General features: G+C 33.6%; 2 protein-coding genes across 6 annotated transcripts in view; one reads left to right on the top strand and one right to left on the bottom strand.

The window, feature by feature from the left end:
* The window catches only part of LOC125060631 (dyslexia-associated protein KIAA0319-like protein), a 36,277-nt gene that overhangs the window by 8,757 nt on the left and 3,424 nt on the right, over nt 1–24,096 (top strand). For 2 of the 5 annotated variants that reach the window (XM_047665592.1, XM_047665593.1), the window contains 6 exons: nt 17,445–17,667; nt 18,790–18,947; nt 19,681–19,821; nt 20,952–21,192; nt 22,412–22,602; nt 23,798–24,088. In XM_047665592.1, coding sequence (XP_047521548.1) covers nt 17,445–17,667; nt 18,790–18,947; nt 19,681–19,821; nt 20,952–21,192; nt 22,412–22,602; nt 23,798–24,088 — 1,245 coding nt within the window. Of the gene's footprint in view, nt 1–11,251; nt 11,767–11,956; nt 12,185–12,544; nt 13,045–13,864; nt 13,986–14,560; nt 14,791–17,444; nt 17,668–18,789; nt 18,948–19,680; nt 19,822–20,951; nt 21,193–22,411; nt 22,603–23,797; nt 24,089–24,096 lie in introns of those variants that run through there. The other 3 variants (XM_047665594.1, XM_047665596.1, XM_047665595.1) reach the window with 3 other exon arrangements.
* On the bottom strand, nt 1,345–6,962 carry LOC125060633. The gene is made up of 5 exons (XM_047665597.1): nt 6,727–6,962; nt 5,884–5,954; nt 4,701–4,884; nt 3,458–3,660; nt 1,345–2,511 (listed from the first exon to the last, which is right to left on the bottom strand). The coding sequence occupies exons 1-5, from the start codon at nt 6,761–6,763 to the stop codon at nt 2,239–2,241; spliced, it is 768 nt and encodes a 255-aa protein (XP_047521553.1). The 5' UTR covers nt 6,764–6,962; the 3' UTR covers nt 1,345–2,238.

The following is a 24,096-nucleotide window of genomic DNA, read 5'->3' as shown; positions in this document are numbered from 1 at the left end:
CTAGGAGTTTGCATGTACATATGCTATAAGTTGTGTTTAAAGCCTATAAATTTAAAAAGTCAGAAAATCTGGTTTTGGGAGCGTTCAAGTATTACGTAACGCAATTTGGGGGCAGGGGGGAGTCTTTTGAAACGTTACAGCGCGTTACATGGGCGGGAGGGGGGTTATTAAAACAACGCGTTACGTAAAAATGCCTTCTCTCTTTAGTTATTATTGTTATTTTAGAAGCTCATCTAGTTCTATACTCTATCTACGAAAATTATAAAGAATTGAAGCTTTATTTTCTGTAACATGAAATCGTAATAAATAAAATATTCCAGACAAAAACAGCCCACCAAAGGCAGACGCGGGTGGTGACCAGGTTCTGAACTTGCCCTTGCCAGTTTTAATACTGAACGGCTCGAAATCTTCGGATGACTTCCGCATAGTGTCTTGGAAGTGGACCAGACTTAGCTCAGGACTAGCGGCTGGTACAGTTATACTTGATTCTGATAAAGAGTCTGTTTTGATGGTAAGTCTATAGAATCTTGGTTAGAACTTCTTTTGTTTCAGGAAATGAGGAATGGTGGTAAGTCATGATGGTAAAAGTAAAGAATAATAATGTTACAAATTAATTTAACAATCATACTTCATAGATATTGCATATGTATTAGGACTTAATTATTTATTATATGGTATAACTTATATAATGTGGAGCGGTATTAGTGGCTTCAGCGTGCGACTATCATCCCTGAGGTCGAAGGTTCGATCCCGGGCTGTACACCAATGGACTTTCTATTTAACATTCGCTCGAACGGTGAAGGAGAGCATCGTGAGGAAACCTGCTTGCCTTTGACCCAAAATGTCGACGGCGTGCGTCAGGCACAGGAGGCTGATCACCTACTTGCCTATTAGATTAGACAAATCATGAAACAGATACCGAAATCTGAGGGCCAGACCTAAAAAAAAGTTGTAGCGCCACTGATTTATTTTTTTATAGCTCTAAACCTTTCAAATTGGTCGAAGTGAAACTGACTAATGTCAATCTATAGTTTCTCATTAAATTCTCTAAAAATGGTTCTTTACGAATTACCAAAATTTTGTGCCCAAAATTTAAATATTAGGTCCTTACATATGAAATTGGCGTTTTGTATGGGAGGAACAAAAAGTCGAATATTTTTAAATATAATATATTTAATTAATCAAAGTATGAACCATTGTTTTCTATGCCCTTTTGCCATCTCATAGGTAGTTCATGGATCCCTTTACTAAAAAAAACAGTCGGACGGGAATCAATAAAATCTGTGAAGGCGATTTGGACTGCCCCATCAGAGTTAATTTTTTTCTTTTTTATATTAAATGATGTATTTTCTGTCTTTGAAATTACCGTTATCCTAAATATATTATTAATTCACGTTTATGCAAAATAGTTTTTATATCATAACCATAGATCTCTCTAGAGGAGTGTTTGCCAGTGTTTGGAAATTTGTTGGTTATTTGAAAAATTATTAAAAATTATTTGGAATTTCAATTTCTGTTTCACATTATGTTTAAAAATTTACTTACTGCGTTTCGTTAAAAAATTCCTAAAACCTATCATTTAAGTTTCTTTAGTGAACAATTCAATGTTTTTTTTATATTAAATTTAGGGGGGGGCTTAGCCATTTAAGAAAGGCTAAGCCGGTGTACGGTACAAAAAAATCGTTGGGAAACACTAATCTAGAGTCTAATATGAGTTTGACATGTTATAACGCTGATACCATAAACAATTCTGTGAAATAGGTAACAGCGCCGTTGGCCGATCTTTGATTATTCATGTACAAATTTAGGTTATACAACCTAAATTTGTGTAATGTAGTATAAAAACTCCATTTTTATCAAAAGTAATCTGTATATAATATGGCTTTAAAAAGCCTTATAAGAATAACTAAATAATCATTAATTTATAGAATAACTGTAACTAAAAAAAAATGGTTTTACGTCACACATTTTATGACACTATACTTGTTGTATATTGTAATTATCATCGGATGTCTAATCTTTATACATATACATAACATGCTGTTGAGGTATTTACAACTAAGGAGCTCTCAAGATTGTCGACATCCTTATAGGCCTCTTGTGGCCTCTCGGAGATCTTAAGGGGGCTGACCCCCTTGACACTAAACTACAATTATGTGTTATTAGACCCCCATCAGGGCAATGATAGATTTCTTTATGTGCGCATTAAACCATTGTACGTTGAAGGAAGAAAACTAACTACTTGCCTATTAAGAAAACAATTATCACGAAACAGATATCAATATCGAAGTCCAAGACCACCGATGGTAGCGCTAGTTTTTTTTTTTTAAATACAGATGGCGATGATACCAGTGTATATATAATATGTAGTATAAAAGAAATCACCTTGCAAGGCGGTTGTTGTATACACAGATATTTGTTTTTGTAATTCCACATTTGAAGGCAACGCTCTGGAGGTAAGAGGGTGACGTCAACACGTAAGAGGTCTATCAATAAAGGAATCAGATAACCCTGAAAAATTAAAAGGGTTTAATATATATGTCACCGTAAAATTGTAAACACCGTTAGATTGTAATCTATGTCGCGAGATTATAAACTGTCGAAAGATTGTGAACCTCAACGAACTGCTTACAATTTAACGTATTATTATTCGGTAGTTATATGAAATTGTTGGAAAGTAAAATTAATCTGTAATTGACCAAAGAAGTTTGAATGATAACTAAGTTAGTGTAGTACAATCTACCGAATAATAATACGTTAAATTGTAAGCAGTAAGCTGAGGTTCACAATCTTTCGACAGTTTATAATCTCGCGAGATAGATTACAATCTAACGTTGTTTACAATTTTACGTTAACATATACATATGAAGTTAAATACATTACACAGTCAGTGACACAATACGCAGTGAAAAATTATTTCCTAGCTAATATCGTTAATTTTAGTATCAGAAATTTATTGCTAGAATATAGCTTGACACATTGGATCGAAGATTTTGTTTTACAAAGTCTCCTATGCCTGTCTGTCTCTTGCAAACAGGTCCTGGGAAGGTTTTAGCTTCTTTATATTTGCCGTGTACCTTGTGAGCTAACGCTAAGGGCGTCCTGGTTTCCACGTTATTTTACAAATAAAAATATTCGGTAACAATCGATAAAAATGTTTTAACGCTAGATATTATGTAACCTATCATTAGTTATATATAAAACCACCACAGAACTTAATTAGCTTAATATGTTTATATATACCTAGGGAAAAGGGTATTTCACGTTTGGGGCTCTACTTGCGTATTGAGTAAACGTAATGTTATACTATTATTACGCTTAACCTTTGCGGATTAGCAATCAAACAAATACGGTCCTAGACTCAATTACTAGCGAAACAATAATTCTTTACATAAACACAATAAAACGTCACAGGGTGGCTATTGTATAATTAAGTTAAAAGTTAAAAAAACCTTACATTTCGTCTACTCCCCCATCCGAAGTAATGACAAGTTGGATCACCAATACGTTTTTCCAAATTAGTGGTAACACCGTAGCGTACTCTGTTTAAAACGTATGCTGTTCCTGGCTCTCGCTTGTGGAAGAAGAACTGCTGATTAAGCACCAAAAGCGCTAAGTTATCAGGGGAACACCGCATCCAACGTGACGTGTGGTTATAACCTGTAATAAACGCAGAGACTCCCGTACGTCATAATATGTTTTTGACATACCAGCCTTGCGATTCTGTAACTCACTTTTCGAACTCACACAGCGGTTTTCACACGGTGTGTGAGTTCGAAAAGTGAGGTTCAGAATCCCAAGGCATAGTCCAGAGGCATGCTTAGTGTCTCTCCGTCATACTCCCTTAATGTCCTTAGTCTGTACGAGTTTTTATTTAGGTATATTATATATTATTTCTAAAGGTATATAAAAAGTCTTAATTGACGTTGTCACATTCGAAATATAAAGATTAACTTTTCCAGTCAATTAATTAATTAATACATATTTTGTCATGAAATAAAGTTCTTTAAATATTAATTTTTACCTACAGATGCAATAACATTATTACCGAAATCAATTTCAAGATTATAACAATTAACGTCTATTCGATTAATATGCATTTATTGTCTTTGATTTACGCGAGTAGCTATACTATACATTTAAACTTATAAACAATTATAAACGCGCAATTATTTACATGACGTTTAGACTGCTTTTGTTTTTGTTTTTTTTTAACAAACCCAGATAGCCAGATTATTGGTGCCACGATCAGGCGTTTGGCATTTTTAAGTTGTTTCTCAGGGATGAAAACCAATAAATCGGACATTAACGTGCGGCTAACAGCTCATATTTTTATATTATACTTACTAGCTGACCCAGCAAACGTTGTTTTGCCATGTATAAAATTTTTAGGAAACATTTTTTTAGTTTAATAAAAGTACCTATCTACAATTATAAAAAATAGGGGTTGATCGTAGAGGGGTGAAAATTAAGGGTTGTATGTATTTTTGTATGCTGTAAAACAAAACAAAAATTTTGCCAAAAAAATATAATATAAAAAATCAAATATAATAATCCAACCGAAACGCACACAAAATTTCACGAAAATCGGTTGAGCCATTTCGGAGGAGTTTAACTACAAACACCGTGAGACGAGAATTTTATATATATGATAGATAATAATATATATAAGACTAAAGTCAAAATTGAAGGCATAATACCTTTGTGAATGCAGAGATGCTGAACCTGTCTCGATATGCCAACGCCCTCCATAAACCGGTGTGTACCAGCATACACAAAAAACTTATATTTTTCCCCAAAAACGCATATCGCCGGCGTTAGCACCACATGCGGTTCTATCAATGCTCCCACACAGAATAACATGGCGTGTGACAGGTAGTGCACCTGTTGTAAAAGAAATATCAGGGGACTGAGGTTTTAAAACGAGAAAAGAGAGACGAAGAAAGCAATCCACAAACACGCGGCATGATTTGTTGGACCAATCACAATCCAACGAATCGCACCACCGTTTCTTCTTTTGTTTTCCATTTTTTTTTATATGGCTCTGGCACGGTTTATGCATTAGCCAGCGTCAAGTATAAGATTTTTATAATTCGTGCTTTTTGCCTTAGAAATTTGACCATGTCCTCCATGTACGGTTTAGGCACTCGCCCGGTACCGCACAACCCCCACCAAAGGCCGATAACAAATTTAAATTAAATTAAAACTTGCCCTCGCACCGGGAATCGAACCCGGTACCCCTCACCTAGCTGCCACTTAATTAGACCGCTAGGCTATGAGGCCCCTTTGTTTTCCATTCTCACAGATAGTTACTATCACTGTCATAGACAGTGTAGAACGTTACTTATTAATGGTCTTATTAAGAAAACTATATCTATTCTATTTTATATCATAGATAAGGAAGAAGCTAGCTATATTTTTAAGTCTATGTTTATTTAAAGTACACCTTCTGTTAAAGAACAGGGAGCAAATAGGCAGGACGCTCAGCTGATGTTAAGTAGTACCGCCCAAGGACATTCTCAATGCCAAAGTGCTCGCGAGTCCGTTGCCGGCCTTTTAAGAATTGGTACAAGCTTTTCTTGAAGGAACCTTGCAGCTGGTTCCACATAATGGTGGTCCGCGCCAGAAAGTGCCTTAAGAAACGCTCAGTTGTGGAACGGCAGACATCGAGGCGTACCCCACCTAATAGGAATTAAATATTGATGTTTTTTCTTGTTATTGTAAAGAAGCCTTTTCTTTAGTTCTCCATTACTTTATTTTCAAGGTTTGCTCATTTTTAACACATCTTGGCACATAGTAATTTTAAATCGAAATTTACTATAGTCCAATATTTGAGATTATTTCTTTTTATATACTGTTTCTAATAGTTTTGTAAATACATACAATAAACTGTCCTTCCGTTGTTTGAGCTGGTACGCCCTGAAATCCTGCAGCATTTTGGAAGTCGATGTCCACTGAACACAATATATTGATTAATTAGGTTTAATTTTCCGGTCCTTGCTCTTCAGGTTTTAAACCAAACATAATACAAATCGTGTCAAATTAATTATTAAAAAACAAGACTAAATTTATTTAGACAATTTTTGTTCTACAAATGGGGTCCGTACGACAGAGGAGCATCAGTCTGATACATCTGCGTCTGTTGATTTTTCGCCTATTTACGACACTGCTCCGACATCTCCGCAGGGCTTTGTACCTAATAGTTTTTGTTTAACAACTTTTTTCTTATTTTTACTAATTCTACCAACATAGATCTTAAGAAACTATTGTTACTAACTTACTAATCAATCAATGGACTGTATTTGTCTGATGAATAAAATAATAATAATCATTATTATTATTATTTATTAAGGCAAGTAGGTTTGAGCTACTGTAATTTAAAATCGTACTTATATAATACTGTAAAATCGGTTCAGTTGATCCGCGGATTACAACATCACAAACTTTACATCTTTTTAATATAGATGTTTAAATAACAACCACTTCATGTCATACATAAAGTTTTTTTAGTTTGTTAAGTATTCAAATACTTTCCAACTTCGACCTCATTTTTTAAAGAACAGGGGGCAAACAGGAGGCTCATCTGTTGTTAAGTGATACCGCCGCCCAAGGATATTCAATGCCAGGGGGCGCGCGAGTGCGTGCCGGCCTTTGAAGAATTGGTACGTCTTTATATAAAGGACCCTAATTGGTGTATAAAGGTAGACGTAAACAAGCTATACTAACGCAAAGTGGCAATGCCTCCTATTTGTCCAGCGCCCATCGTTCAATTTTACCAAACACTTTACGACGTCGTGTAGCACAAACTGGCAATACCGATTACTAATCTAAAATTGTTTGATACACTCATGAAATCATGTTCAAAACATAAAATTTGTTTCATTTTGACACGACGATTATGTTTGCAAGCCGATATAATTTCAAATTCAGTGGATACGTTTTACGTACTGAGATATTAACACTACTTGTATAGATTATAAGCTTGAATCTTGTGTGTAGTGATACAATCTTAGAGTGTAACACGTCTGTTTGGGCTCCGATTAAAACTAAATATTGATGTTTTATATATTTAACAAAATAAGCTACTTTACTCGAATGCAATAACTACATATTTACATGTACAGACCGCTTTGGGGTCTAGGGAAGTCGGTTATTATTATTATTATTAAAGCTTTATTTAATCCATACATACAACAATAATTGTTAGTTTATATTCCTTAATATTTTATTAGTATTAGTTAAGTTAGTAAGTTTTAACAAAATTTAAGTTAGATTTTATTTATTATTTTTTATATCTGGTTTTTGTATTGCCCCTTTTAGGGTAAAAGCCTCCTCCATAATTTTCAATTTTTCTATGTTTTGCGCAACATCCATCCAGTTTTCCCCCGCTATTTCTACAATGTCATCTGTCCGTCTTTTCCTTTGTCGTCCTATACGTCTCTTTCCAGTAGGTCCAGTCCATTTTGTTATTTCTAGTGTCCATCTTTTATCCCGCGTTCTAGCAATATGACCTGCCCATTTACATTTTAGCCTTAGAGCTTGTTCAAGTGCATCTGTAAGTTTGGTTTTTTTACGGATTTCAACATTTTTTATTTTGTTTATTCTCCTTAACTTTAGGATGCTTCTTTCCATTGCATGCTGGCAAGACAGGATTTTTCTAGTTGTTTTCTTGCTGAAAACCCACGTTTGACTTGCGTTTGTAAGACAAGGTAAAATATTTGAATCCATCATTATCTTCTTGTGTTGTAGACTGTAGTTTCCTTTCAGAATTTCTTTGTGGGTCCAGTATTTCTTCCAAGTCACGTTTATTCTTCTATCTACTTCGTTTTCACTGCTGTTCTTATCGAAAGATACTTGTTTTCCTAAATATACATAGTTGTTAACATATTCTATAGGTTTACTGTCGGCTCTGATTGGCTGGCACACACTGTTGGATAAGATTCTTGTTTTTGTGGTATTCATGTAAAGCCTGACTTTTTGACTTTCCCTGTCTAATGTTTGGAGCATTTTTTCTAATTTTGTAGCGGTGTCACTGAAGACGGCTATGTCGTCTGCGAATCTAAGGTGAGTAAGATGTTTGTTTCGTATCCAGAGGCCGTTATTATTCCATTCTATACCTTTGAATACATCTTGGAGGACTGCTATAAATAATTTTGGGGAAAGTGGGTCACCCTGTCTTACACCTCTTTCAATTCGAATTTCTCGGCCTTTGTTTTCTAGCTTTATTCTACCAACACTATTGCTGTATATGTTCTGTAATATATTTATATATTTTTCATTTACTTTATTATTTTTAAGCGCTTTCCATATGGATGTATGCGTTATACTGTCGAACGCTTTCGAATAGTCTACAAATGCTATGTAGAGTGGTTTGTTATATTCATTGTATTTTTCGATGATTTGTTCGATAGTGTGGATGTGGTCGATAGTAGAATATCCTGGGCGGAAGCCTGCTTGCTCTACTGGTTGGTTATTGTCAATTTTTGTTGATATTCTACTTAGTATTATTGATGAAAACAATTTAGATATTACGGATACCAAACTGATTGGCCTGTAGTTCACAATGTCTAATGGGTTGCCTTTTTTGTACAGCAATACTATATTTGATTGGCGCCATTGTTTTGGAACTTCCTCTCGTTCTATTACCATGTTAAAAAGTATTGTCAGATATGTAACTAGGATAGGTGCTCCAAACTTCAGGGCCTCGTTGGTTATGTTATCTGGCCCCGGGCTTTTTCCTGACTTAAGGGTTTTTATGTGATGCAATATTTCGACTTTACTTATAGGCATGATCGTTGTATCCATATCTATATGCTCCTGATGAGTCGTTCTCGGATATACGTTGTCTTCTTCAATTTTTGTGATTTCTGGTTGTTTTTTGTAGTTCTTGGTAAAAGTTGGTTGCAAGCTCTAGGATGTCTTCCCTATTTATTGCTTTCTTCTGACTGTTTCTTAGGCTCTGAATCCATGTTTTGTGTGTATTTAATTCTTTGTATGCTCGCTTTGCGCTTCTGGACGTTGCTAGGTTTTCGGTTATTGGCTTTTTAAATTTGTTTTAATTTTCTTTTATATTAATTATTATTATTACTATGTAGGTTAAGAAAATTGTAAATACTGTATATTTAGGTTTTAATAAATGATTAAATATATATTTACCTATACATCACATTTAAAACAATACACAAAAACACAACATAATACATTAATATATTTACAAAAAACCTAACTATATCTTACAGTATAAGAATGAAGCAAACCTTTTGCCAGTTCACTCAACGGACAATTAAAAACATCTGTTAATCTATGCATTTCATTAATTATTTTTATACATTGTGTATTGAGTGCCGCTTTTCGAAAGGTAGGCTTTCGCTGAGGGTTACGAATAGTAACGGCGCTCGCCTAACGTAACCATCAGGCCCCCTGGGGCCTAGGCAGTGGAGAGCTACCGGATTGTTTTCCATTCCACGTAACAACTTTATCAGATACATGGTAAGCGCAAATTTTCGCACTCGGAGTTCGTTGTAGCCCTTGTATGAATAACTGTAGTATATAAGTCTTACGGGTTAACATTCCAAGTGTTCTACAAGGACTCAGTTTCTTTATAACTAGGAGCGACGGCGAAGGCCAAGGTAGTTTTCGATACCAAGAACCAGTCTGATGCACAGATCCCCGTAAACGAAGACTTTGCGCCTACTGTTTCCTCCGACACTATTTACATCTTTCTATGTTCGCAGAGCGTGTTCACAGTAGCGATATTCAGAATATTATGTTTTTAATACATATTATATATTTGCCATCCTCTCCGCACAAATATGTTAATTTTGAGCAAACATTCCGGATTAGTTAAATATTTGGAGTATTCATGACGTTCTTGCTGTAAAAAAAGTGCGAATTTCTTCGTGTTATTCGAAGACACGAAATAAGACATTGCCACATGAAAGTTATGAATGTTAAAACACATACTAATATCTACTTGGTTCAGTTCAGATCTCACTTTGATGCAAGAGCTTCCCTTCCCTATGACTATAATATTATTTGAACTGCCAACTTGTTTATTTAATAAAAATCTGTTCGTTTTACGTGAGATTCTCGTGGAAAAATAAAGCTAAACAAAACACGGTGACACGTCAGTCTCTTCGCGCGGCTCGCGATAAAGACGTGGGAGTGGTACTCGTAAGTACCCGCGAATATTTGTGGTATCGCATAATGATAGAGGATCGACTCACGTCGTCTTATTTGCTTTCTACGGCACACACTTCGGGAACCCTTTCAATTTATATAAAACAAAAATATGCAAGTTATAACTATGGAAGTGTCCTTGAATTGTTTCACAGATAAAAGCCTCGTCATAATTTATCATAGCCTAGGAATACTGGGTGTTGACTTTTCGAATGATGTTCAGTTCAGATAGCTAAAGGTCATCATCCGCATTAATGTGGTAATGCACTAAAAATCCGAAAAGTTAGAAAGTTAATAAAAATAGCAGAAAGAAGAGATAAACCTTGCGGGACTCCAGCACTGTTCTCGGACCACCGTGTGACGGATTCATTTATTACAATGCGTTGATCCATATAACTAGCTAGAGAACCAGTCAGTAAAAGGAAAAGAAATCGTGACGGCACGCAGTAGCCCCAATATGAATTAGTAGTTCATATACTTTAGTGCAGTTATTTGTTGGTCTTAATTAAAATTATTTTTTTTAAATTAAATAGTTAGGAGTGAACAATTCATGCTCTCTTGATGCCCAACGTGAATAAAACTGTTTTTCGAATGCATTAAAATGTAAAACCTTTACTATAAAAAATATATTTTACAGAGTTGTTTGTCTATACGTCTATGTGCATTGCAAATTGTCATTTGTCAAACCACGGAGTTGTTTGCAAAAGCATAGCACTTGGGAGTATTGATATATAGCTTGAAATAGGTTGCCAATTAAGAGATCTTCTCTCCATATTTAGGGTCGTTAATAAATATGATGTGATTATTATAGAGACATTAGGCGACGTAATTTTAACCGTTAATATACTTTTTTTGATTACCGTAAAAATATCAAATTTACACTTATATTTATATCACTATATTTCAAATGTTATGTTAAATTTACTAAATAATTTATAAGAATTATTTCGTTAGTTTGACACATTTATCATAGTTTTTTTTTAAAAAAAACGATAAGTAATTATGATGATTTTAGTTATATTATCCAGTATCCTGTCGAGTGTCGTGACCAGTGTGTGTAATTGCGTGGCGCGTGCGTGTCGGTTTCAATTTTGTTATCTGGTAACACTGCCGAAAGTTGCGGAAAAATTGTGTACAGAAAATACATAATAATATTTTTAATTCGAGTAGCTCAAAAATCAAAATAAAAGGCTACTTACAGTTTGAATTTTAATTAAGTTCACATTTAATATCGATGGTTTAATGTTGATATCAGTATTGTAAATATTATATAAATCTTTATCATTTCGCCCACTCTTGTTTTTATTTCATATCTCTAACCCTTTGCTTCCTGTGTGATAAATATAAATTGTATATTATTTTTCTGTTCATTTAATTAAAATACAGTAATGAATTAAACAAACTAAGTGAAATCTTATTTGAAAACTGACAAGATGTCCGAGAGGAAACTTGTCTTTGTCGTTATACTTTTAGTGCAGTTAGAAATTTGCTTATCATTGTACACGAAACCATGGACTGAAAAATATGAAAGTAATAATAAATGTCCCAAGTTATACCCTAAAAATTTCGACAACTACATGCCAGCAGGTTTGTATTCTAATTACTAAAAATCTGATATTCCATTTATATTGGCAATAAAACATATGTTACATTTATCTTAAAGATTTTTAGTCTTGACTATTATTTAACTCTAATATGTATACTATGAGATTCTGAAATGATAAATTTCTGAATATAGACTAATCTTCAAACATATATAACTTGGTACTCTTTACAGGCAACTTAACAGCGGGTAATTATACTGAGAAAACTGACTTGAAGGGGCTCAAACAATGTGTGATGTCCTGTTGCCTTGCTGACAATTGCAATATTGTGTTCATAGTAGATTCACGGTGCTATCATATAGAGTGTGTAACAGATGAACTGTGCCTTCCATTGCCGAGAAGTGGCCGCAATTGGAATAGACATGTGTCTATGATACTTGTAAAACCTGTGCTTCCCAGTGGTAAGTACAAGTACTTTCAATTATAATTTTAATGATACTCAACTGCTGTTTAACTATCTATCTTATTTTCTTCTCATTTTACTCTACCATATTAAAAATAGTGTAGCATTAGAAGCTCTTTATAAACAATTATTATCAATGAACTTTATATAGCTGTAAGTAAAGTACTTAGTTACTTCTAAAAAGATATTTACAGGATTGTGTAATTTTTAGCTTAGCTTGATACTTTCATATTTATCAAATTAAATTCTGTTTAAGTATCCGATAGTTAACTGAATTTTTAAATTAATATGTTAATTGTGTTTGCATAATAATAATTTTTCACATTTCATGAAATGACTATAAACATTTATGTTATAGAAAATTGGTCAGAGATCCTTGGCCAGTCAAGCTTTCGAGAAGAGCAAAATTTTGGAGAAGAAGAACTTGTTTATGGATATCCAAACCGACACAGTGAAGTTGCTGACGATGAAGAGTCTAATTACCTAGCACACTTTATAAATAACTTGCCCACTATTGATGATGAAGATTCTGGCTATGAAAAGTATGATAACAGTGATAATGATATGATGTTGGCTTCAAAATTTCTTGAGCATGTGGTGTGTGTGATGGGGACTAATAATTGTCCCTTTAATGCAGAATGTATCCCATTAGGGCATAACATGCATAAGGGTATATGCAAATGTGTATTGGGTACAGAAATGAATGAACAGGGTGCCTGTGTGCCATTAAGACGTCCATACTCAAAGGGTCCTACTGATCTTAATGATTCTATTAAAAAAGAAGACATGGAAACAAAAAGTGATATTAAAGAAAATAAACCAGTGCAAAATTTAACAGTATCCATACTTTCACAAACAGTAAGTGTTCCTATAAGAATTTAATAGATGTAGGTTTGACAATGACAAGCTTAGATCTATTTGTTCTAAGATTCTGTGTCAAGATTCACTCATGTATCATGAATCTGATTTTGGTGTTGAAAAATATCTTTAAAATTATTTATATAAATCATAGGCTGTAACAATTTTTTTCTGCTAATAAATTAAAATTATTAGTGTTGTGTGTGGTACATAAATAATCACATTTGGAAGACAAACTTTGAAATAAATAATTACTTTGAATTTCTCTTTTGTAGTACTACTTTAATTTCATATTCTACTAATCAAATTAAACACAAAGTGCCTTAATTATGATTATGTTATTATTAAATTCAATGGAATTGCTGATTTTTTTAAATACTAGAGTCCACTTTTTCTAACGGTACCATGCCATATCTAACAACTTTTAAATATGTTGGAGACTTATTGATTAAATCATATAGATCTATTTAGGGAGCGTTCAAGTATTACGTAATGAATATAATTTGGGGGGGGTCCTTTTGTAAAACGTTACGATGCGGGCCGGGGATTGAATTAAACCGTTATTGTTAATATTCTTTTCGACTTTCCAGTACTTTTCACCACATAATGGTAACTTTTAATAGGTATAAAAAATCACTAGGTGGTCACGAAACGTTTTACTATACTTGGGTATAGAAAAACGTTACGGCGCGTTACATGGGGGGGGGGTCAATAATCTCCAAAAATTGCGTGAAGTAATACTTGAACGCTCCCTTACAAAAATAATCCTACATGGATTAAGTATTAAATTGTTCATTTTATAACAAGTATGTTTCTCCAGGTGCAGTTACCAGAAAATGAAGTAACCCTATCTGCTTATACAATACCAGATGAGAAGTCCACAATGAGCCACTATAGCCATGTTTGGACACTTGTTGGGCAACCTAAAGATACATTTACAGGTGATCTTTAATAAGTGTTTAATTCTTTTGCATCTGTGTTTTTTTCTTTCTTCTAGTTAGTCTTTGGAATTTTATAAGTAAAATTGAGATATGACACCACTACAGTATGATCACATTTAAAATAAATGGTATTTCTTTTTAAGTACCTATTGTTACATGACTAAAGCATGTATTTTATAAAAGTGTCTACAGAACATCAACAAACTTTATAATCATTTTCAGGTGTTACAAAGTTTTATTGTAATTTATATTTTGTCTGTCATACTTTTTGTATGCACTTTGCGTTATTTCTTTCCACTCTCATATTCTTTCAAAACCCTTTTCACCGTCATTCTTCTAGAGTCTATGGAGAAAGGGTGTGGCATTATTGACCACATCAGTGCTACCTTTTTTGTTATGTTGGCAACACTTTTACCTTATATTATCATATCATCATATTTTGATACTTAAAACAAATTAAAAGTATATAATTTCTGTGGATTAATTAAATGACGCGTAGGGAATAAGAATTATATTAGTTCGGATAATCCTGTTTTGTCATAATAAAATTTCAAATAATTAAATACATTTTTTAGGCAACATGATACAAAACGGAGCATCGGTGACCTTAACTGACCTTACTGAAGGTCAATACAGATTTAAAGTGACAGTAAATGGAACTAACGCGTATGGAGAGGGTTATGCAAACGTAACAGTGTTGCCACCAAAGAGAATTAATAAAGCCCCAGTAGTTGTTATAACACCGCAATCGCAAACTGTAAAATTACCCAACTCCGGCGCGGTTTTGGATGGCAGTGAGAGCAAGGTAATATATAATGTCTCCAGTACTAGTACTGATATTATATAGAGGTTTGTAAGGTTGTAGAGGGTAATCTAAAGAGCGTACCAAGTCTTGAAAATGCCGGCAAAGCGCTTGCGAGCCTTCTGGCAATGTGAGTGTCAGTGTCTGACGGTATCACTTAACAGCAGGTGAGCCTTCTGCCCGTTTGTCTACATAAACAAATCTCTGGATCTACTGAACCGATTTTGAAAATTCTTTTACCAATAGAAAGCCGCGTTATTTGTAAGAGTCATAGACTATAAAAACGTTACTTACGAACGCTGATGGTACAAAAAAGTCAGCGACATATATGTCTAGCTTTTGTTTTATATAAAAACAAGTTCTCCACTGCGCCTATATTAGGAATAGGATGATAAGAAGGTTTAGGGATATCATTATTCAAGATTCACAGGTCATGACCGCCGGGGTGGGTTGCTAATGTTATATCTAGTTTAAATATCTTCTAAAACATTATTGAAATTAAATGTTAAAAAGCTTCAATAAATGAATTGTTTAAACTATGGTTTTAGTTTAAAAAGGAGCAATTGGCGAACAAAATTAGCTTCGCTCATGCCTTGCTCTCTTTGTTAGTTGCTCAAAATTCTACGATAAAATCGCAAAAAACGTTCAAAATATTTTATTAATTCCTGTGATTCAACTTAACCTTTTATAATAGTAGTATAGATTATATAATTACATATGAATTAGTCCGATTCCACAGTTTTTCACAGGAACAGTTTTTCAATAGATTCATAATACTCTAATCAAACTTAAATGTTCGATTTTAATTTCAGCTATTTAAATAAATCAAGCTTATTAATGCTTCACTTATTATTAAAATGTATTATTATAGATAAATAATGTCGCAATTTCCTATCATTATCACGCTTAACTGGTTCCGACCTAAATATATACGAATGCAAATTTTCCACGCTATCGTAAACATAGCTTTGATAAGATATAATGGTACCCTTATTTCGATTGACACTTTTTTTTTTCTAGAATAAACTTCACAAAAGAGAGTGCGGCTTTAATTACAATCTAGCCTATATAATAATTAAGGCTAATAAGTAATATTATGTTGACTTAATTTTCTACAAACCTAGTGAATAGCTAAAACTAATGTAATGTTCATTAACTTAGTGCTCTATAATGTTTAGACACTATATCCGTGTGTCCGAGATACGGCACTTGTATTTATATACACTATACTAGGTTCATTAACTCAAAAAGTTTAGTTCTCTTTAGGCGTCTTATTCTTGTTGTATCAAAAAGTTGGATTGTATGTACCCCGTTTAAAGCAAACCGTTTCACCATATTGAATTGTATCCACACTAGATTGCTAGTTGCTCCTACCAAAAATTCTGAAATATTCTTACAAATCTCTTTCAGGGTTGCCAGTCGCACGTTAACAAAGCGAGCAATATTTTAATAGATCGATCATTGCAAGCCTTTTTGATTGAAATACAGATATAACCAGTTTCAACAATTATTATATTTTTAAAGATGTATAGATACTGGTTTTTGCGAATACTCGAATTTCCTGAGTCCAATTTTCGCGGAAATATAGTTCTGGTTATAGAAAACTGTTCATCATACTAATGGTTGAATAGAAGTCCGCTCCCAAGACGCGACCTCACAGTTTAAATCAATAGAATACATTAATGTTTCATGCGTCGCCCGTATGTATGTATCGATTTTGAACACCTTGATGATGTTCTCAATGACAGGACTATTTGATGGAATATAAAAAATTCTCGTGTCACAATGTTCGTTCCCATACTCCGAAACGGCTCGACCGATTCTTATGATATTTTTATGCATATACAGTAAGCCTGTGAATCGGCTACTGTCTTTCAAACCCCTAAATGTTATGGGTGGTCCACCCCTAATTTTTTATTTTTATTATATAGATAAAAAAAATTGTTTTATGATACAGCATACAAAAATACATACAACCCTTAATTTTCACCCCTCTACGATCAACCCGGTTTTTTATTATAGTACATAGTTATTTTAGATAGAACATGGTTTTCTTCAGCTTTGTGCGCAGTTAACAGCGAAAGTAAATGGTGTGAGAAAACCATGTTCTGTGAAATGTGGTCTGTGAGAGAACATCATGAGAGTCATCAAAAACGCTGTACAAATATATATAGAATAATAAATATTAATAATAAGTGAAGCATTAATGAGATTGATTTATTAAAATAGCTGAAATAAAAATCTATTACGTAACTTTGATTAGTATTATGAATCTATCGAAAATCTGTTCCCGTGGAATCGGGCTAATTCATATGTAATTATATAATCTATACTGATATTATAAAAGTTTGGCTTAACACTTTAATCTCAGGAATTAATAAAATATTGTGGTTTTTTTTTGCGTTTTGCGTTTATCGTAGAATTTTAAACAACTAACAATGGGAGCGAAGCTTATTTTGTTCGCAAATTGCTTCTTTTTTAAACTACAACCATAAATAGTTTAAACAATTTATTTATTGAAGTTTTTTAATAAAACTGTCCAAATTCCAAATAAATAGGAATAACATAATTTTCAAATAGTTTTTTTTTAAACCAACCTTTGATCGAGGATTGTATTGCGAGATTATTTAAATTTAATTTATGGTCTAATATTTCAGGATGACGACCAAATAATTTCATGGCACTGGGAATTGACGGCTGGACCGTTGGGCTACCAACCCAAATTGGAAGATGGCGCTACGCTTGTTTTAAAAGACCTCAAACAACCAGGAAATTATACGTTTAAATTGACAGTTGAAGACTCGGACCACGTGAAAAATTTCACTTCGGCTAATATTACGGTTTTAAATCATATTGATTATCCACCAGAGGCAAATGCAGGTGAGCTGTTGTCTATGGAAATACAATAAATTCTAGTTAATACCAGATATATCAACTCCTACAGATTGTTTTCCCTAAAACCAACTCAAATTCCCCTAAAGTTTTTTTATTATGCAAAGTTGCCATTACCTTTCCAAAATTATTCTATTATTTTGTAAATTTAGTTCAATGAAGGAAGAATATTGAGATTATATTTTCATTAAGAATTCTGCTACTCTGAAAATCCATTAAAAATGAGTCATGAGTCGATTTTGCAATCAACAATCTTATCTGCAGATTTTATTGATATTTAAGTATGAAGCACCGAAATATTATTAAATATAGGATAACCTAATAAAATTTAAGAGAGAAAATAGAAATTTTTCCGCGTGACATCTGTCAAACTTGTCATGTGACAAGTTTTACACAAGACAAGACAAATAATGTGTCGTACATTATACCTATTTATATACAAACACTGTCTAATCAACCTTATCAATCCTCAAATAAGGTTAAACGGCTAGCTGAAAGCAATAAATTATTGTTCTTAATCCATTTCAGTTCCAAAACCAATAATTTCTTTTCCACTTATTGTTTTCTTCCATAGTTTTGTTTATTTGGGAAACAGACGGTCGGGGAGTAAGACATGTAAAACATTTATCTATTTATTTATTTTTATACTAAGAATATATTCGCAAAATTACATCTCTATATATAAAATTCTCGTGTTACAATGTTCGTTCCCATACTCCTCCGAAACGGCTAGACTGATTCTTATGAATTTTTTTGTGCATATTAAGTCTGAGAATCAGCTACTATCTATATTTCAAACCCCTAAGTGATTAGGGGTGTCCACCCCAAAAATTTTCTAATATACCTAGTTTTCACCCCTCTACGATCAACCCCTATTTTTTATTATGGTAGAAAGTTATTTTTGTGGAACTATAAAATGTTTCCTAGAAATAATAATATATACATGGCAAAACAACCTTTGCCGGGACAGCTAGTAGTACTATAACTTTTTAATTTTTTCTAGTAATGTTATAAAATTAGATTGACCTCCTGAAAAATATAACCACTTAAATGTTTCTGCATATAAGTCTATCTCACGCATCATCACAGACAACTAAATCATCGTTTCAGGTCAGGACGTTATACTCTACCTTCCAAATAACAATTTGACACTAAATGGTAGCCTATCTACGGACGACCATGAGATCACTTCTTGGGAATGGACGAAATCAGCGGAAGATGCTAATAAAGCTGTCGATATGCAGAATACACATTCACCTTATTTACAGGTAAGATTATAGCCAAAAAACACGAGCATGTGTTGTTCATTTCTATTGTTAAGTTAGGTATAAAATTTATGTAATAAAAATAAAAATACATACGTCTAAGATTTTATAATGAGGTACTTAAATCAAACAATATCGAAAAAATTGATATCAATGGTGCACTATACAGCATAATTGTCAATTCCATGTACTGTTTGTCACCAAGGAGTTTCCATTACTTTTTGCTAGGAGGCACTGAATGACAATTCAATTTTACTAATCTGTGACCACGCAAGCTTTGTACGCGCGGCCATTGACATTGACAGTTTATTAATAAGATGTTGTGTATAGTAAATAGAGTAAGTGTATGCTGAATAATACAAAACCTCGTAGGATGCTATAAAAAACACTTGGGTAAAATATGGAATCAAGACTTCGCTAGGACTATGTCTGTACGTGTCAAGATCCGAAACCTTATACGTACAGCAGTCAGACTCAACGCTAAATCTCGATTCTGAAATAATAAATATATAAACCCTAATTATGCAGTATTTGCATAAACCCTTAAGAAGTATTTTGAAGGCCGGCAACGCACCTGTGAGCCCTCTGGCAACGTGTCTATGGGTGGCTGTATCACTTAAAATCATTTGCACCCTGTAACAAAAACTTTTTAAATAAATAAATATTATTATATATGTGGTGCAATTTTTCAAATCTCATCTGGTAACATTCTACAAAAGAGAATGTATTATTTCAGCTATCAAATCTATCAGAGGGTGTATATACATTCGTGTTAAAAGTGACAGACTCGTCCAGTCAGTCTTCGTCCGCGGAAGTGCACGTGTTCGTTAAGCCTCCAACCAATACTCCTCCGGTTGCAGATGCTGGCGAAGATTCTGTAAGTATCATGTTTTTTTATTCAAAGTGTTCATAATAAAGTACATAATTAAACAAGGAGTTTGCATGTACATATGCTATAAGTTGTGTTTAAAGACTATAAATTTAAAAAGTCAAAAAATCTGGTTTTGGGAGCGTTCAAGTATTACGTAACGCAATTTTTAAAGATTTTAGAAGCTCCCTCCCCCCCATGTAACGCACCATAACGTTTTTCTGTTGTTGATGATGCAAATCTCCCGCTTTCGAGGACATTACGGTATTTCCTCAATCTTTAACAACACTGAAAACAGCAATGTGCTTCTGTGTAAACTTAAATTAAAAATCACGTAAAAAAATTAAAAAACACGAGGGATTCCCCGAAACATAAACTTAGGAAAGCAAAAATAAAAGTAACGTACACTACAATAAAGGGATTCCCCGCACAACATAAACGAAAAGGGTTGCCAATTAATCCCCCAGTTTTTTTATTAAAATAAAAAATGTTATGTAACGCTTTGTTTTAATAACCCCCCTCCCGCCCATGTAACGCGTTGTAACGTTTCAAAAGACTCCCCCCAAATTGCGTTACGTAATACTTGAACGCTCCCTTTGCGCAAAATTTACATTTTCAATTGTTTTACTAGTAAGCGAACCAAGTATAAAATCCATAACAAAGTAGGTCAAGAACCATGCACTATTTAGAAAATGTATGGAAATATTCTACCAAATAACAATTTGATTGAAACTTAACGAATCATAAAAACATTTCTGAATGCATGTTAATATTATTGTCATAATGCTGTTCTTTCAATTCTTCTAACTTTCGTGCATGTTGGTTTAGGCTCGAAACAAGAATATACCATTATAATATATTTTATTACTTTGATAAAAAATCTTTGAAGACTATAAATCACTAGATATAGACTACATAGAATCTGACTTATAGTACAAAATAAGCAGGGAATGCAATTATATTATTTTTATTTTATTTTTAATAGATTCATAGTAGCTTTGTATAAAGATTCAAAGTCATATAATTACCAAACGCAGTAAGCAATTCCAAAATTATCTATAATACTTCCTATTACCAATCCATAGACTAAACGTATTGCTAAAAAGGTCCGTATCTAAATCGAGCCTAAACTATTTCAGTTCATATCACTTCCTCAAACCTGGGTGACACTAAATGGTACTGGCTCACATGACGACCGAAAACTTGTTGCGTACACTTGGCGTTGCCTGTCTGGTCCCACTAACTCTAACATTATCACGTTTAACGAAAGCATTGCGAATGCAACGCAACTCACGAAAGGGCTATATGTGTTTTCGCTGACCGTATTGGATGATAATGGCAACACTGCTACAGATAACGTCACTGTCACTGTCACACAGAGTAAGTATTTTCGATTTTACTCTTGTATATAATGTTGCCATTATTCAATATTGTATACATCAAATGTAAATAAAGCACATTTTTTTAACAGTTTAAAGTGTGAATATCATTAAGAAAAAAACGACGGGTTGTACTCCGGGAGTGCCGGCAGAAGTGAAAACTTGATTAACGTTGTGCATTTTTGATATTTTAGAATGGTTAGGGAATAATTTGCACGAATAGCATTAATTATCAGTATAAAAGTACTATCATTTATGTGGTAGAGTACAATATTTATTTATTGCGCTATCGTACACAAACATGACAATTTATTTTACATTAAATACTCCACGCCAGCTGTCTACTCTCCATCGGTCGTCAGTCTGACCAAATCGTTAATAATAAAGCTTGAGACGTTTCGCAAAATTTAACCTTGATGTATTGACTTAAAGTCCAATTTCACATGCATCAATGTATCTGAGGAAAGAGACAAATGTATTAAAACCGTAACTATATCATACGAAGATTCATAATCCTTTAAAAAAACATCCGTCTTACGAATTTGTCCTGACGCGAGTTTAACATTTTTTACCCATCACAAAAAAGTGTACAACGCCGCTAAAGAAGTTTTCACTTCAAAAATAATACAAAAATGTCTTTTTGACATTTTAAAGTGTTGAATACCGAACATGTTACTTCATTTATGCGATGGGAACAGCGTGTGAGATAGCGAATGATCGACATATGTCGTATTTACAGTTTTAATTCATTGAAGATTGCTTATTATTGCATATAATTCTTGAACAAAGTTACTGAGTCGTTACAAAATAAGCTACTTACCGATGTTTGGTTCTTTACGTTCACTATAGCTTTTACAGCCAATTATGCAACAATTCACCATGACTGACACTTTAAATGCACCTCTTATAAGGATAAAGTCTTAAAATATGGGTTTGACTTGGGTTTCACAGATTTATCAGTAAGTAGTGAAAACTTGTTTACCACCAAGGGCTCGGTGGTAAACAAATAAAACCCGATACGCAAATAGAGACAGAAAACCTGATAAGTACTCTGTTTCGCTCGCACTTAAGTATTTCACGTTAATCTCTTCTCTCTTTAGTTATTATTGTTATTTTAGAAGCTCATCTAGTTCTATACTCTATCTACGAAAATTATAAAGAATTGAAGCTTTATTTTCTGCAACATGAAATCGTATGTTTTAATAAATAAAATATTCCAGACAAAAACAGCCCACCAAAGGCAGACGCGGGCGGTGACCAGGTTCTGAACTTGCCCTTGCCAGTGTTAATACTAAACGGCTCGAAATCTTCGGATGACTTCCGCATAGTGTCTTGGAAGTGGACCAGACTTAGCTCAGGACTAGCGGCTGGTACAGTTATACTTGATTCTGATAAAGAGTCTGTCTTGATGGTAAGTCTTTTTTTTTTTTTTTAGAATCTTGGTAAGAACTTCTTTTGTTTCAGGAAATGAGGAATGGTGGTAAGTTATGATGGTAAAAGTAAAGAATAATAATGTTACAGATTAATTTAACAATTATACTTCATAGATATTGTATATGTATTAATTGGTGACGATATTGAAAAAGTACTTAATTATTTATTATATGGTATAACTTATATAATATGGAGCAGTGTTAGTGGCTTCAGCGTGCGACTATCATCCCTGAGGTCGAAGGTTCGATCCCGGGCTGTACACCAATGGACTTTCTATGTGCGCATTTAATATTCGCTCGAACGGTGAAGGAAAACATCGTGAGGAAACCGGCTTGCCTTAGCCCCAAAAAGTCGATGGCGTGCGTCAGGCACAGGAGGCTGATCACCTACTTGCCTATTAGATTAGACAAATCATGAAACAGATACCGAAATCTGAGGGCCAGACCTAAAAAAAAGTTGTAGCGCCACTGATTTATTTTTATTTTTGAAGTTATACTTCTTTAGGCGCGTTATGAAAAATTGATGAGAGTGAAATTTTACGATGCGCGCGCACCGTGACACAAAGTTGTCAGTGTGATTATAGCGTGCGCGAGCGAGATGGGAATAAGACAATCTACAAGTAAAAAGAAATAGAATATGCGTGAAGTTAGCAAAGAATTTTGAATGACCATAATGACATTTACCTTTTAAACAAATAAAGGAGTTTTAATTATTTTTTCAAAGAAATTTAGCAATGTTTTTTCACAAAGACCTATTGTTACTTAGTTAAAAGGTTATGAAACATACCAAGTTATTAAATTGAATTAATAATATAATAAATAATAATAATAATTGTTATTAATATTAATTAATAATTGAATAATATACTAAATATTAAATATAAATTGTTTACGTTAAATATTAATTATTAATTAATTATATTTAAAAAACATAAAGAAAGCCAAAGAAGTATAACTTCTTACGCCCGTACATAAGTACACGCAACCTTTTTTTTTACAACTTACATAATATATACCTTTCAAATTGGTCGAAGTGGAACTGAGTTATGTCAATCTATAGTTTCTCATTAAATTCCCTAAAAATGGTTCTTTACGAATTACCAAAATTTTGTGCCCAAAATTTAAATATAATGTCTATCCTTGGCCTCGTCTTCAAATTGACTCCCATTTCAGCTCACAAACATAGAAGCCGGCAGATATATCTTCGAATTGACAGTGATAGATGACCAAGGAGAGTCGAGTCGGGACACGGTGAGTGTTCAAGTCAAACCGGACCCACTCGAGATGAAACTTCTAGAAATGGAAGTCCACACACCGATATCAACATTTACCAAGAACCAGTTGGATTCTCTTCTGCAAAAGATGATGCTTCTCCTCAAAGATGATGTAAAGGTCAACGTCACGGCGATAAGGGGAGAAGTCGATTCGGGGAATACGCAGATTATTTTCTTCTTGTCGGAAAAGGTAATTGA

Source organism: Pieris napi, chromosome 22, assembly GCF_905475465.1.
Source record: "Pieris napi chromosome 22, ilPieNapi1.2, whole genome shotgun sequence".
NCBI lineage: Eukaryota > Metazoa > Arthropoda > Insecta > Lepidoptera > Pieridae > Pieris > Pieris napi.
The sequence above is the reverse complement of the archived record's forward strand: the minus strand, read 5'-3'. Positions and strand labels throughout refer to the sequence as shown.

What these genes read in the sequence shown, in the direction of transcription:
- LOC125060633 (XM_047665597.1), bottom strand. Translation starts at nt 6,763, where the DNA reads ATGGGCGCTGGACAAATAGGAGGCATTGCCACTTTGC. An exon ending in CAACGGAAGGACAGTTTATT is followed by an intron (nt 4,885 to 5,883) that starts GTATGTATTTAC and finishes CTTTTACAACAG; the next exon opens with GTGCACTACCTGTCACACGC. An exon ending in GCATCTCTGCATTCACAAAG is followed by an intron (nt 3,661 to 4,700) that starts GTATTATGCCTT and finishes CGTTTATTACAG; the next exon opens with GTTATAACCACACGTCACGT.